Source organism: Amblyomma maculatum, chromosome 2 (genome assembly GCF_055883805.1).
Source record: "Amblyomma maculatum isolate TAMU_Amacu chromosome 2, ASM5588380v1, whole genome shotgun sequence".
Lineage (NCBI taxonomy): Eukaryota > Metazoa > Arthropoda > Arachnida > Ixodida > Ixodidae > Amblyomma > Amblyomma maculatum.
This window is the reverse complement of record NC_139345.1, coordinates 32209305-32226016: the sequence shown is the minus strand read 5'-3', so window position 1 is coordinate 32226016 and position 16712 is coordinate 32209305. Positions and strand designations below refer to the sequence as shown.

At 40.2% G+C, this 16712-nt stretch overlaps 1 protein-coding gene across 1 annotated transcript in view; it reads right to left on the bottom strand.

Moving 5' to 3' along the window:
• LOC146198296 (serine/threonine-protein kinase ULK3-like) overlaps nt 1–16712 on the bottom strand; it is a 32594-nt gene that overhangs the window by 13635 nt on the left and 2247 nt on the right. Inside the window, exons 6-9 of the mRNA XM_084593708.1 lie at nt 13972–14054; nt 13169–13324; nt 5237–5342; nt 1802–1842 (exon numbers count right to left, since the gene is read on the bottom strand). Of these exons, the coding sequence (XP_084449834.1) occupies nt 1802–1842; nt 5237–5342; nt 13169–13324; nt 13972–14054 (386 nt within the window). The remainder of the gene's footprint in view (nt 1–1801; nt 1843–5236; nt 5343–13168; nt 13325–13971; nt 14055–16712) is intronic.

Sequence of the window (16712 nt, the reverse complement as noted above, 5' to 3'; positions counted from 1 at the left end):
TTGGTTACGCGTTCTTCCATTCAGGTGTTCTTGCTGAGGTGAGTGATTGGAATCGCAATTACAAGATGAGCTAAACAGATTTCTTCATCAATACTTAACACGAGGAAAGCTTTTGTGGTAAATGAAACGAATGTGACAAGCCAGCTACCGGATTCAATAGCCGCCATGGTTTCTTTTTTATTTGCCAGTGAAAGAATGTATTTAGGACGATCTTGGCAGCGCTACTTATAGTATTTATTGTTGATCACATCATTTAAAGTATTTCATCCAACTTTCTGTTGCATTCCTCAGCACCGTTAACTTTGCCAGCTTGCGTTTTTGTGGTTTATTTGAGTTACCTTTTTCTTCAAGCAAAATGCAGTCTTGCTACCAGGTAAAACATTACTTTGCAATGCATACTGCACACTTATGCGCAGTGTGATCTGCTGCACACACTCGTGTATAAGCTGCATTCATCCAACGATTCCCAAGATTGGTTTCTGAGAATTTAGGAAAAAATGATTGCCATGCATCCAAGTGCACACAATTTATCTTCCGCAGCATGTTCCACAGAAAGCTACCAACAATTACATGATAACTAAATGTTACGATAAAATTAAGGCAAAACTGAATTACATAAACCTATCAACAGTAAAGCTAGTGGAGAAGTGTACAAAGTGACAACCATCTTACACTGATGGCTGCGAGTATTGTTCACAAAGTGCATTTCCAAACTGTTAGCTAAAACGCTATTGCAGACTACTGCGAAATCAGGTCTCTGCGTGAATGTGTCTGGCTTGACTTTCAATCCTTACGTCTGCCAGTGCAAGGTTCTGCAGCCCATTTTATTAAGGGCGGTAAAGACAAATTGCCGTATTATTCAGGCTTTCAAATGTGTGACTGGCAATTACCCATGCAGATTAGTTACAGAACATGGCTTCTCATGCAAAAGGGGTATGCATAATCGGCGTTCCATTGTAATCAAAAATGTGAGTGCATAAAACGCAGCTTTTATGTAAAATCTTGAAAAAAATAAAATGTGCGGTTTATACGTGACACGGAATGTGCAATGCATATCACAGGGTGCTTTTTTTTCATGCAGATAACCGGCGAATAATGGTGATTTTGGCAACTCGATGATATCTTACCAATCAAGCCCATTACAACAAGTGATTAAAATGTACAGTCATATGATAAATATGCTCTGCAGTAACAAAAACCGTACAGAAAATGCAGCAAGGCAAAGATAGCAGCAATAGCAAGATAATGCTTTATCGTCTTAACTCTACAGTTATGCACACATGCACGTGTACTGCAGAACCACTTTTGGGGAAAAATTCAAACAAGGAAAGCTGTCAGCCTGTCACTACACCTGGAGAAAAACAAGAAGTTACACTTAAGGAACAAACGCACTAATGTAAAAAAGACGCTGACATCCCATAGCATATGCAGCACGACAAAACCTACAGTGCAGTCTAATGCAGCGACACCTTGTGTTGCCACCACAAAGCTACAATTTGTCGATACTCGCGGCATCACTGCTGCCCATGGGGCTGCCGCACCCAGTTTTAGTTCACTATACTCTTACTCATAGTATTACAAGTACACAAGAACCTATTTAAACAAACAAGCAAAAAGAAAAAGTACTTTTTGAACATTTAATTTTACTGGATGATCTCTAGGTAATGTGGTGGTCCACTTGCATGTCAGCTAAGCACACTAAGTGATAGGCCCTTGATTAAAGCTCTCTGACGAGGGTATACTACATTTAACTGTATCAAGAAGGAAAACTTAGCCTTCTCAAACAAAATAGAAAGCCCACCTTTGCCTGCAATGATTTCCACTTCTCCAGGTCAGTTTCATCTGAAATAAATGAATAAATAGCTATTTAACGAAAACTAATATAACTAACAAAAATTTAGACCAGCTACCAGCAATTAGAATCATACAGTATCATGGGACATGAGACAACCTCAATTATGCCCCCTTCTCCTCCGTTTAATATGGCATTCATTGTCTTGTAATGTCTTGTAGTGCATTAGTGTGAGTTCATTGGATTGCCCACATAATGCATTAAATGTCTTCACATGAGGCAAGATTAGGCCCACCTTATATCTAGAGCTTGGACTTTGCAGTTTGTATTTTTTGAAAATTAGGAACACTTTTTTCAATGTTTATTTCAAAACAATTCTTTTTTTTTTTTGCAAATTTTGCACTTTGTTGAAGATTTAAGGGAGGTGGGTATTTGTGCTCCAGATTTCGAGACATTTGTAGTTATTGAAAGCCACCCTGTGCAGGTCCCGAGGGCGATATCTGGAGCCACTAGAAATATACAGAACAGGTAGTGGCGGCTGTGTAAACACACTATCAATTGCTCTTTCACAAAAAGAGATGTAATATCTGCACCTTAAAGGCGCGACTTGACTTCGGTTTTGCGCTGTCAGCCATTTGGCACTATTTTTTTTCCCCCCTTTTATGTGTTGATACATTTCAACTTCTTTTGTATAAAATTTATTTGGAAGTTTGCACTTTTCTGTGTCTATTCTTTTCTTTTCAGTGTTTTCCTGTGCACTCTGTGTTACCACGCATGCATTCGCCTCACTAGAAAAGTGGCACCTGGCCTTTCTGTGTAGGAAGAACTTTTTTGTGCCTGCGATATACACAGGTGAATTTGTTATTTGCAACACATTGCTCACTCTTCCAGTCAAGGAATGAGCTGTGAAAGTACCAATTGCTTCACAAGAACAAAGTTTTACTACACTGCGAAGGAAGAAAAAAGTAACTGAAATCCATGCATCCAAAGGGCTTCTGATCATCATGATGGTAATAATAGAAGTTTAGCTGAACAGAAGTGAAAGCCAAAACCATGACATTTTTTTGTAGTGCTTACGCAAAGCATTGAGTTGATGGCCGCTTCTTATGGTTACAAACATTGTCAGTAAGTATAATGAATTCAGCTTTTGGAATTTGCTTTTAACTGAATAAGATCATTATCCTTGAAAAGTATACTGCGGATTGCTGGCTATAAGGTATAAATGGCACTCAATAAAATTTCAAAATTAATCATGTAGGAAAATGAGGGTCGTGATGTGATGATGGTAGTGTTGGATAAGCAGCACAACTGTGTGATTTGAAGTATTTCTGTACTAACTGACATGCCTCTGCAGATCAGGCTAGTTCCATGCAGCCTGCTAGCTAAGCATTGTTTGTCCATATCATTACTTGTTTGAAGGAATTGGTTAAGTATGTTTACCAAATGCATATACAACACTGACATGAAACTGTGCATAGGATTCACAAAAAAGCCCTATGTTTTTCCTAATGTAATGTTTGAGTGATGGTTTGATTGCTATCATCATCACGCAAACCATGGGATGCCCCACTGTCTGGCTCAACCGGGTGTAACAACACAACAATAACATGTCAACCTAGATTTTAGAAGCAAGTTTCCACTTGCATTTTTGTTTGCCAGCTACCTTATTTACTTGCATTACCACTTAAAGAGGACAGCAATTTCTTCTACAAGCATGGCTTCAAGTAGAACCATCTACTCAATATTTACTGATTAATCAACCGTTTATGCTGACAACCATGCTGAGATGGACTCACTGTCCCAACAAATCAGTAATTCATTTTTTCGAAAATAATATTATCAGAAAAACCCTCAAGACATGCGTTCTAAAATAGACACAAAAGTCTACTAATTTTCACAAAGTAAAAACTGACAAGTCAATCACCTACTTATATGCCATGAAATACTGCAGAAGCTATTGTTCAGAAGTATCTGTGGATGGTTCTACGAAATTGCACAGGGAATAAGGCTGACACCTGAAACATAATGTGTTTGAGATTTCCAAATCAACATGACACCAAGATCCATGTTGGTCCAAGGTTTATGACCTCGAGGTCCAGCACCATAAGATAAAAGTGATAAGAAACTAAAGGATGCAGTAGGCCCCCCACTCCATGAATATTTACAGGGCATGAGAAACTGTGCTGCTAATGCACAGCAAGCATTGAGTGGCAAGTATTTCCTAGTAGCAAATTGAAAAGCACAACAATAAGAGTAGTGGTAACTGAAGTAAATCAAGGCTTATAACTTGGTTGCTATTGTTGCAAAATTGGTAGGGCTCTTCTTGGTCTTGGCTATCGCAAAGAACAGCGTCGGTATGCTTACATCTGACCACCGCACATTCGACTAAGTGCTAACTGCCGACAAACTAGTTGATGAACTGAGTAATGTAATCTAAAATGTTGTAATTCAATCAAAGATTATCTTGTTTCTTTGAAGTTCCAATGCCATGTTTTTAACTTTATTGGTGAGCACGGGGCAGCTCTCAATGGCCCTTGTGATTCCAATGTTCATTTGTGAACTTAACTGAGCCGATGCCCATTGAGTTCAATGGTCGTTGAAAAATACCGTGTGGCAATGGCCGATCCCCATAGAGTTTGATCTCCATCGACTCAAAGGGCATTGAAACTGCCTGCTTGACAAGGGTATTATCCAATGGGTATATTTAAGAGATCCGATGCCAATGTCATCCATACTAACCATAGTTTGCAAAAGCGCTTTCCCGACAGTAGAATAATTGTTACTTTCTGAGCGTTTCAAGGACAAGCTTCAAAACACGACTGAAGAGCAAAGGAGAAATATATGCTAATATGGTTTTGTGAGAAATATGAAGACCTATTATTTTGTATAAAGTGGCGGAAGCATCAAACCTCCACAGACATGGCAAGCGGCATGAAAATAAGACATAAAGCTCAATTTGTGACAGGCACATTTTAACTCATATTAGTACCATAAAACCGCAAGCAATTCCCAGGAACCACACACTTCAGCAATTCTTGTCCAAGAAGCACTGTACATGCAAATTTAGGATAATGAGTTCACTACAGGAACTGTCTTTGGTGAATCAACACAGTAAAGTAATAGGCACATGTCTACAATTACTGCTAACCTACATCAAGCATGGCTACAAACTGTTACAAGCCGGAGGGCTATAACACAAATCAGTTTTTACCGCATGATTACTGTGAGTGTGGTTTGAGTACTCAGCTCACGGACTCCAAATTTAATTAAAGCACTCAGCTATTGAACTAACTTTTGGAGTGCAAGTTAAATGTAAATAGAGTGGAAGTCTTGGCTTAGTGTACGAGCATTCGAGCTGCCAGCAACAGGAGTGGCAGTGGTCCTTGTGACAGCTTTAGAAATTAGCTGACAGAATTACGCATGATGTGAATAAAAGCAGCTCACTTTGCAGCACAGGAAGGAGATACTGCAATCCTTGGCAATAGAGATTTAGTGCTTCTCGCTGGCACCCCTGGCTGTCCTTGGACACAGCCTGCTGAATCAATGCCACCTGTGTGGGAGACCATGCAAAAAGGAACATGAGCCAGGTCATCAAACAGAAGTGAGCTTGCATAACTGCTTTGAACATCTCACATTCACCCAAGTCTAAAAAATGCAAAAAGTCTAAGTGAATCACACTGTGCTGAAACAAGTGCAGCAATTCATTTACAACTTATCATTTTTAATTCTAAAGATAGTAGCAGTAGTAGTGGTAGTAGTAGTAGTAGTTGTAGTAGTAGTAGTAGTAGTAGTAGTAGTAGTAGTAGTAGTAGTAGTAGTAGTAGTAGTAGTAGTAGTAGTAGTAGCAGTAGTAGTAGTAATTTATTTCTCAAAGCAGCGCATACATGAATATTTCTGGGCATGTTGTTGGGCAAAGCCCAGCAGCAGGCGGCGATAATCTGTTTTCTGACAAAAGTGCTTCAGATTTGTGTTAAAAAAATAATAATAAAAAACACTTGAAAAAGAAAACAAGTCAGCTAGACGATAGGGCACTTTTTAACTAACTACACAGCTGTTAAAAAGGCCTCACACCAAACAGAAAATGAGGAATATCCAAAATAGCACTGCAGGAAAGAAAAGATGAGGCAAAGCAAAAGAAAGTGAAGTTGTCTACATCATTTCTGACAAATCAAAATCCAGGGAAAGAATAGCTTAAAAGGGCTTTCTTTAGCGCCTTCCTACTCTTCAATTTCCGTATCTCATCGGGCAGTCTGTTAAATATCGTGGGGACATAAAAACAGCGCTGGCTTACACCGTACTTAGTTCGCGGGGTAGGCAGTGCATAAAGGTCAGCGGCACGCAAGTGGTGTCAGGAAACTCGTTGAAATTTGAACTGGTGAGTCCACATATTCCTGACAACAGCATACTGCAGAAACACCGTGTCAAATTTAGGAAAATAGAATTTCTGGAACCAGTCGTCTCCTTTTACCAAGGAAGTATTGTACGCCACACTTTTTAAAGCACTTGCTAACAGATTATTTACCCGCGTTTTTCATAATTCAGCACAATTGAAGAAACAGCATATGGCACACCGCAACACAGAGTAGCCTAAAGAATGAAGTATCATCCTTCTTGCAGATACAGGCATATATAATTTCATAGTGTATAAAAGGCAAGATACCGTTTTCAGCTGTTTACATATATAAAAAAGATGAGATCGCCAACTGAGGTCACAGTCCAGAAAGATGCCCATATATTTCACAATTTCAACATAGGGAACCGGCGAACAATGACAAGAGGTGCAATTTGATGAAAGCAACTTTAAAGAAGCGTTAAAGTTTAGGCTCATAGGAGGGTTTCTAAAACATACAAGTTGTGTCTTTTTGTTGTTTATAGTGATTAAATTTGAATCATACCAGTCTATAATAATAATAATAATAATAATAATAATAATAATAATAATAATAATAATAATAATAATAATAATAATAATAATAATAATGATAATAATAATAATAATAATAATGATGATGATGATGATGATGATAATTCATTCATTGGCAATTAACATTATTGATCACACATTAATATATTTATTGTAATTGTAACTACCATTATTATAATTTATTAATTATAATTTCCTAACTTCCTTCCTAAAATTGAATTTAATTTCACTCGCTCAAGTTGAGCTCATTTTCAATTATTGCTCTCTAGCCAGGTTAGTTCTTTTTTTTTTGCTCTCTCTCTGTCGTTGAGAATAGTACTACTTTAAAATTGGCTTGTTCCTGACAGGATACAACATTCATGAATACAGAAAAAAATAAAATAGTCAGACTCCCGCCTTCATCTAGGTAAAGAAAATGACATTATTAGCTGTAACATCTTTCTCCCCCTTCCTTTCCAAACTCATGCATGTGCTTTTTCAATTCATGTGACCCGGACGAACAAAGAAGAATGGATGAAGGAATATGGGTTAATTGACAAACACAGTAAATGCCAAGCATGGAACCTTGCAGTCTCTTTGTAGTCTCAATGGGTGTATCTTTTCTGGATAATATACAGTAAAACCTCAATAATTCAATACCCCGGATAATTTTAAGAATTCCTGCAGTCTTAAAATTTATAATTTAAATATGCGTGGATAATATGATGAGCCAGCCTGCACAATCCTTGTTTAGTATGAAGATTTGAGGTGCTACATGGTAATGTGCAATTCCAATTTTGCCATAATCCAATTAAGTGATGGCCAATCTTGCAGAGCGGCAGCACAAAGCGATGCTGATGTTTGATATGCTGTACCACCCCAGCCACAGAACTCCCAGCACACAAAACATTTCCACAAATTCTAAGAGAATTGTCAGTGTGTGCATAAGAGTTTTTGCTATGGCTCATCTTTTTCTCATAATTTTCACAATTGTTTTCTGTAAGAGATGCAAGTCAGATTTGCTTCGAATTAAACTGTTTTATTGTTACCTTTATGCAATGAACTGTTAACTAATTAACTCTGAACTAATGAGCACAGTTGTACCTCATTATGACGACATCTGTTAATACGGGCAACACTGATTACAAGCAGTTATAAGGCATGGTGGACATCCCGAGATGGCCTGGCGACTATCAGAGGAGTTTCAGAAATCCTTGTGTGCTGCTGTAGTAACTGATGCTTCAAAATAACATCAGGTGAAGAAGTACTAACTATGAACAGTGGTCTTAATTTACTGCCTTCAATAACGACATTGCGAAGGCAGAAGATTGTTAGTTTGGGAGAGCTTCTTGTGTGTGTGCCCCAGCGCCAAGAATTGCCGCTACTGCACGCTGCATTTTTGCTTTAATCGCGGTAATGGCACCAGATGCCTCCACTTGTCCAAAATGTGGCCGTCTACTTAGGTAATTCAGTGCTCGTGCTTAAATGGTCATTTTTTTTTCATTTTGGATATCCCATTCATCAACTGCCACCTGTGTTGCTAAGAAGCTATGGCCTCACATAATGGCACTGTCATGGATGAAACCTTCCACAAGTGCTGCTGCTGATGACAGAGAAAGCTATTGCCCAGAACGCCACCATGACCTTTGATAGGGACTGGCAAGAACACTAACCATGGAAGACAACAGAGAGCTCGATCACATAAGAAAGCTTCAGGTGCAGAGGACAGAAGAGGAGCAAGGGCAGCAGCATGAAATGTGTGTTACTTGAGTTACCACATGCCACTACTCGCTGTCCTACGCGTGGCAGCACAGGAACACACACGTGATTAATACCATGTTTCCTCACAATCTGCCAACAGAATGCATGACAGCATACATGCATTTTGGCAGTGAAATAATTTAGGCGTAGCACAAATCATACTGCCAATTCTTTTTCTATGGACCAATCTTTTTCAATGCATTTACGCTTTGGTATTATGGAAACTTGCTGTCTAGACAATGGAAAAGAACAGAACAAGGAGAGCCTATTAGAGCCCATGAGTTGTTGTAATGTTACTAAAGACAGCAACGAGCAGAAAATTTCTGTTGCTTGAAGAACCAGATGCTTCATATTCTACATTTCGAGCGCAGAACATCAAAGGAATGCAGTTAAAAATTGCAAATGACTGAGTGATGGCCCTTTTCTTCCTTGATTCCATGCTTTACAGTGCAGTTGCCCAGTCAATACACGTTATCACATTATTAGGAGGATCTGGATCTGAGCCAGTTGGCTCATATTCACGGTGGAACTAGTCTAACAAAAGAACACGCACAAGGAAGACAATAGGTCACAATGCATACCTCATGTATGACAAGTATGACAACTTTTCGTGCCAACTATGCCACGCAGAAAGCCACAGTCGGCAGCTGTTAGCCGACTGACTGCTGATATGATGGTAACGGTTCATGGTATATGAGCGGTCCAAATAGAGTTAGGCCATTTAACCATGAGATGACATTAAGACATGGCAAAATGATTTCCATAGGTGCATTAAACTGCGCCACACTATTTCAAGCACAATGGCAACCACAACCAAAATAATGTGCTTGTAGCTTCCAAAATTATGTTTTAGTTCAACTTCACTGGTCAATACAGTGCACAGAAGCCAACCTTAATTATCATATTTTTTTCTTGTTCCTCTGAATATTTTCCTTTGCAATCAGTCATTATGGGCAACTAGCTTTATGGAAAGTTTTGCTCGGGAACCAAAGTTTCCGTACTGACGAGGCACCACTGTATTAAATAATGAAGAACTAATTTAATCATCAAATTATCAACCAATTACATATTATCTCCAAACATTTAACTAATTAAGTATTAGCTGGTTATTGATGAACTAATTTAGCATTTATAATACATTTATACATTTATACATTTATAGTACATTAACTAATAAGGCAATATAAATGGAAGTATTCTGAAAGCTGTTTGCAGCAAGCCTTCCAACTCATGCACTGCCACCTGTGCAGTATGTGACTAAGCATGAATAACTAGGAAACTGATATGAAAATGATTAATTAGGAAATGAGCTATGAAAAACACCGCAGTGAAACACTCCATTAATTTTGACCGCTAGAAGTCCTTTAATTTTCAACGATATCGTACAGCATAAATGTATTGAGGTGGTGTGTTTTGTGTTATGTTATGGACAGACGGATTTACTGTGGGAGTATTTTGAGATTAGTGACATTTTGAGCTTTGTGATAGGCAGATGCTAGTACTACATGTATCACTAAACAGCGGCATGATTACTGTTTTGGCAAAGCCTGTTTGCATTGGTGTATACTATGCCATAAGCAAAAACACCCTTGTTCACCTGCTGCTGAGAAGGAATGGTGCTCAGCTGCAACCTCACTCAAAAGACATCATATGTGTGCCCATCCATCAGTGCATAGCATTTGGGATCATGTGAACTATATGAATCTGGGACAAGGGGATCTGTGCAGTGTTTAGGGGGAACCTCCAAGGTGCCGAAGAATTTGTAACAAGGGAGCAATTGCTCATCAACATCCACCCAAGCGCAGCCATACGGCTACAAAAGAAAGCTAGACAGCTTTCACAGAAACTTTTTAGCTGAAGAAAAATTGTCCTTGTCCAGAGTAGGATACAGTAGAATGTAGTAACACTATCCCTGCTGTCATTAAAAAGGACCAAAGTCAACTTAAGTTTTATGCGTTACCGTATATAAGCATGAAATGCTCACATACAATTTTCTTGCATTTCAAGGAGCTCTTCTGATGATGATGTGTTTTTATGGTGCAAGAGCAGTATTGTCCAAAGAGTGCCATGGCACATAGTGGGGTCAAACACATATTTCCTAAGTATTTCAACTCAGATAAGAAGAGCACTAAGCCAGGAGAAAGCTTGAGCCTAATGTATCCCCGGTGGGTACCCAACGGTCCTGGGGATCAAACCGCGCACTTCATGCATACGAGGCAGATGCCTGAACCACTTGGCCACAACTGCTGTCCATGGAGCTGCTCTAAGGAACTTAAGCGCAGAAGTTCGCAGCAAAGCTCAGTACGTGTCTGTTGCCATGAGTGTGAAAACCAATTAAAATGAGTTTCATGAGCTAATGGCCAGTAGAGTATAGGAACCCAATGGATCAGACAGCTGATGCATGATGAAAAGCAGCTCAGGAAAATACGGTATGAGCCCTGCAACTATATCAGTTATAAAAAGCTAGTATTCCTCCTACAACTGCGGTACGCAGTGCTCATGACTAACGTGGTAGGAAAAAAAAACGCCAAGACGGCAGCCCGACACAGAACACTCATTCATCAAAGGGTTGGAAAAGAGCGAAAAACAAGGTGATGAAGCGCACCATATGCAGAGAGTAAAAACAATGCAAAAGCATGAGTACACAAAATTTCACACACTTGATTGAAAAATGAGTGTGTCCCCCTCAGTAACCAGGGCACCCTGCAGGAATCGGTCCTCTCACCCTTTCTCTTCAACATCGCAATGCTGAAACTTTCATGCCAATAACAGCAACAGCAGACCTCGCAACTTCACCACAGCTTCTATGCGAATGACATTTCTTGTGGGCCGTCGAGGGCAACGATGCCCAAATCGAAGAAAGACTCCAGCGTACAATTGATATTGCGGTGGATTACATAGATCCCGGGGGGCTGCGGTGCTCTCCGGCTAAGTCTGGATTTATCACATTTCTCAAAACCAGATTCTTCGCGCAACCACTACCGGCCACCACCTCCCTGTTCGTGAGTCCATTCCTCAAATGCTCAAAATTAAAATCCTGGGCCTAATCCTAAAAGAGCACAACTTGAATGGTGATGCAATCCAAAAGCTTCTGGGAACTTTGCAGAAAATTATGCGATTCACTCGTCGCATTAGTAACCGCCACTCGGACTTGAGGGAAGAGAATATGCTCCATTTAGTACAAGCCTTTGTGATCAGTCACATAGCCTACATATGCCCTTACCTACATCTGAAGTCAGCTTAGAAAGAGAAAGTGGAGGCCGTAACCAGAAAATGCATCAAACAAGCAGTTGGGCTACCTATCCACATATGACTGAGAGAGCGTTAGGCCTTGGTCATCATAACACCCTAAGTGAGATTATTGAAGCAGTCACCATTTTGCAATACAAACAGTTATCAGCTACATCAATGGGCGGACACATTCTGTCTACACGAGGTATAACTTAAGAATGCCAAGGCGGACAAACAACTGACCTTCCCAAACATATATGAGAGCTTTTGGTGATCCCACCGATACTTTGGAACATGCACCCAGATTTTTATGCTGAACTTCGTGCCGAGAAAGAAATTGTTGAAAACGTTTTTTAATGAGAGCTCTGTAGATATGTAGATGCAGAAGATTCCTCGGCTGACAAGATGGTACACAGAACATGGTACACTCATAACAGGGGGCACACTACGTACTGAGCACACACATGTTGGAGAAGAAACAGCCATTGCTCTAGGCATTGTGGGATCCTCAGCAGAAACCATAGTCAGTGACTCAAAATTAGAGATACGTAACTACACTCTGGGGAGAATCTTCCCAAAAGCAGCATGTATTCTGCGAAATTCCCAGCCCCCATGGCGCTTTCGCCTAATTTAGGTGCCTGCTCATGACTCCCTTGCTGGCAATGAGGCGGCTCATAACCTAGCTCAAGAACTGTCCCACAGAGCTACGACGTGCAGGCCACCCACCCTATACTCTGGCAAGAACAAGTTGTTTGCTTATAGAGAAATCCTGCAGCACTACCGTCTTGCCAGACTCGGATTCCTCCTGCAGACAAAATGCTCTCCAAATGCCAGGCCAAAGCCTGGTATAAACTTCAAGCTACCACCTATCCGAATCCCCAATTACGCAACTTATATTCGGAAGGACTCTATTCAGACAACTGCCAAAATTGTGATACCAAAGCCGATCTAAATCACATGAGCTAGAACTGCCCACAGTATCTACCCACAAGTCTCTTTGTACACGACTCTGATCACTGGGAGGCTATACTGCTTAGTCCCAACTCGGGAACACAGGTCAAGCTCCTCCAGTGCCGCCACTGCCCAAGGGATAGAGGCCAGGCGGTGGCCCTTCGGGTCACTCCTCTGTATCCGCTGATAATAGTTTCACCACCGCCACATTTAGGGAGTGAAGTATGTAGCACAATGGACATACTCATGTTGTCACTGGGGCTTACCAGGTGGCTGTAGTCCTCTAGCACTTCAATGTAGTGTTTACATGCCGTTGCTCCTGTGAGCATTCATTGCCTTTCTCACTTCAATGGTTCGAGCACCGCAATGCAGCCCTGCTAATCATTTATATCGCTTAGCTCTGGTTTGTACTGGTTAACGCCAAATCTGTGCCAGGTAGCCACAACACAGAATTCATGCTTACACTTACTCTCAGTGAAAAAGACAGGCTGAAAAGTTTCAGTGTTTGATATTTCAACACATTTGCTTACCCCTTTCTTGAGTGTCTCTGCACAGGGCACATGCTCCAGATCAACAAACGGATGGGCAAAAAATTCTTCAAAACCTATACGCTTTTCAGGATTTCGTTGCAGGAGTTTCAGCAGAAGGTCTGCACAACAGTCGGACACAGCTGCACCTTGTGGCAGCTGCAAATAATGAAAAATTAAAAATTTAAACAAAATCCCCGTCTAAAATAAGTGCCCAAATCGACCACACATATATGGCTGTTTCTAAAATTTCATAGTGTGGCAGGTCGGGGTTGGCAGAGCATTGCCAAGAGTTGAATATGATAACAGAAATGCTGCAAGCCGACGTGTGAGTAGAGTAGTTATTTGATAACCGAGACCAAAAGAAGGGAATAAAGATCAGAGTGAATAATTACACAGCAAGAGAAAGAGTCTCAGTGCACAAGCTACTTGCCCTGGTCCAGCTATGGTAAATTAATATCTAACATCAGCAACTGCAGGGGAAATATCTTTGGCGTGGCTTTCCATGCTGACTTGCTTAAGCAACGGCAAGCATAGCCAAAACAGCCACACCAGTGCTGATGAAACCTCTAGCACTTCCTTTTAAAAGCCTCATTGCTTGAGTATTGAGTCAAGTGGCCGCAGAAAGCCCTACCACACCACGTCTGCACAAGTGAAATGTCTCAGTACCATCATAGTGCCAAAGACTGCACCATGTAGCCAGTTTCAACCACTGCCTCTGAATGAGTTTAAGAGTTGTCAATGACTGCGCATAAGAGCATCTGCTCATATGTGCAGGATACAGATGTCAAATGGGTAGAACTTGCCTGGATAGGCTTGTCAGTGCGAATTTTGGCTGCTACTTCTTCAAATGTTGGCGATGCATACGGGGCACTTCCAAAGAGGCATTCTGCAAGTTAAAATACACTTACTGTAGATTTTATTACATTGCCGGATAAAGAATAGCACAATAGGGTTGAGCTTGGAATATAAATTTACACAATTAATTAACATCGCACTTTCTTATCCAATTTCCTGATGTCTTTCGGGTTCAGCTGCTGAGTCCATAGATGTGGGACCACGTCCAGGCCCCAGTGGTCACACTTTATTCCAGGCAAAATGCTAAATATGCTTGCGCACTGTGCAAGGTTACTGCATATTAAAAACCAAAGGTATTCAGAATTAATTCAAAGCCTTCCACCATGGAGTTTCCCATTGCCAATGTGCAACCATACCAGTGCCTACTTTTCCTGGCAGCCGCAAGGACAACTCCACTAGCAGCTGATGTCATAACCCTAACTGCACTTCTTAGCATCAATAAAAATTATTGTTTGGTATGATATAGAAGGCATAACTCTATCAGACCACCCCGTAGGTCATCATTTTGGATGAGCTACCGAATGCAAATTTCTGTGTGTTGGAGCAAATAGCCCCATCTATATAGAGAGTACAACTGTAGTTTTGGTTGTCATTCGATTCACTTTTTTTTTGGCAGGCAGTGAGAAGCAATATTTATTTGCTGCAAGATGCTCTCGAGTGCCAACAAAAATGGCATCCAGCTAGCATCAGAACATGCTGCAATGCATGTAATTCCGCTGCTACTACTACTGTGGATTTGTTATTATGACAGTGGTAGCAAAGAGTCTGAAGACAACATCACGAGCTCTGACTTCTGCTCAAATGATGAGCCAGGCAAAAAAAACACCTTAAAACTGCAACCTTCAAGGAAAACATACTTTCAATTTCAGCTCACTCTTGAGCAGTTAACATGCTCACTCTGTGTGTCCACTGTTTTATTTCCATTCACTCATGTTTCAGCAACCTACGCCAGGGTTTCAGCAACAAGGAAAGCTCTGGTACATGAGATGGTTCCTCTGAAACTTCAACAAGTGCTGAACTCTTTCAGAAATATCTAGTGGAGGTTAGAGCACCTCGCTTTCAGAAGACAACTGCTAGAGCATATTGTTAATTTTGTTGTTAATTTTGATTTACCTGTGGTGTTAAAAAACGGCACCCCTTCAATATGGGCCAATAACATATTACTTCCTTGGTAATTTGGCTTTGCTGCATTTTGTTAGTCCAGTTGGCAGAATGGGCACTTCAGACTCGCAACAACCGCTGCAAGGACTGAATGGTGACCACTGAACTGAACAGCACTAAAGAAAGAAACCTGTAGATAGGCATGCCAAATTTTTTGCACTTAAGAAAAGAGGCAGTGCAGCATATTTTCTGCGGTTTTAATTATTTTTATTAAAGTTTTATTTTGACTTTATGCTTTTTTTCAATTTTGAGAGTGTTTTTTTTTTGTTCAGCAAGTTTTCACAGCAATTTTTTGTGTTATCTATAAATATAAAAAAATTCTTATTTGACCCATCGTCTAAATAAGCTGCATTTCAGTACATGTTGCAGAGAATGGAGTAAATATTTCATTAATTTTTTTTTTTTTTTTCATGACCTTTCAGGGTTGACTGTTTTATTCTACGGTCTTGAAAGAGTATGTACCAAATAGAGAAATTTGAGTATGTGCAAGTTTTATTTTCAAAGTTATGAAAAAGGGGCTGTACTACATTTTTATATCCTAAAATTTTTTTATTACCGTTTCTTATTTTTATATGCATGTTCTTCAAATTGAATCAATTTTTCCTCCCCAAAGTTTGCAATAAAATATTTTTTGAAGCTCTGCATGAAGCTTAAGGTATTACTCACACATATGAAAGAACATTTAAATGCCTACAATTTGGTACATGGTACACCAGACTTCTTGAAGTACTGCATTTATAAAAAGTTTTTCCCATGGCCTCTTAGAATCCTACTTTTTTGACAGCTCCAAAAAAGTTAATACCCAAAAGTGAGCTGAGCTATGAGGGATGCCATGGTGGAAGGCTCAGGACAGAATTCAAACATCTGGGGTTCTTTAACACGCACTGACACTGCTCATTATATGAGTGCCTTGCCTTTCGTTTCCTCTGAAGCACGGCAACCAAAGCCTGGATCAAACATGCATCTGCGGGCTCAGTAGCTGACCAGCTTAACTACTAAGCCAACATAGTGAGGACAGTGAAAAATGTCAATGGTGCAGCAAGCTGAGCCGTCCATGAGTGGGATTAACTTCCCAGCTTTCATCAATCACAGCAGAACCAGTAATATTCAAAATCCACTTACATGAACATTTCCAACTAGGAATTAAAAAATAAGCCTTAAGCAGGCTCCAATGCAACAGTTGATGCAGTTAATGTCAGAACTTATATTTTAATGTCTGCTTGCACTAGCACTGTACAAAGAACAGAAGGCCCAAGCCATTAATCTAACTTTTCTTCGCACTGACCACTACAGCAGCACTTTGCAAGTACAGCACTGTTGTATTCAGTTTCGTTTTTGGTTTGTATTCTTTATCCCTAGGGGGCGCTTCTGTTGTTCGTTATATATATGTGTATGAGTGACTAAAAGGGTTGTGTTCGTTCAGGACGGCTGGAGTCTGCTTCCACCTTCGAAAACACCACATTGGCGATGAGGATGGGATACGAACCCAAAGAGTGAGAGGTAAAAAGATGAAAACTCCATGCACATA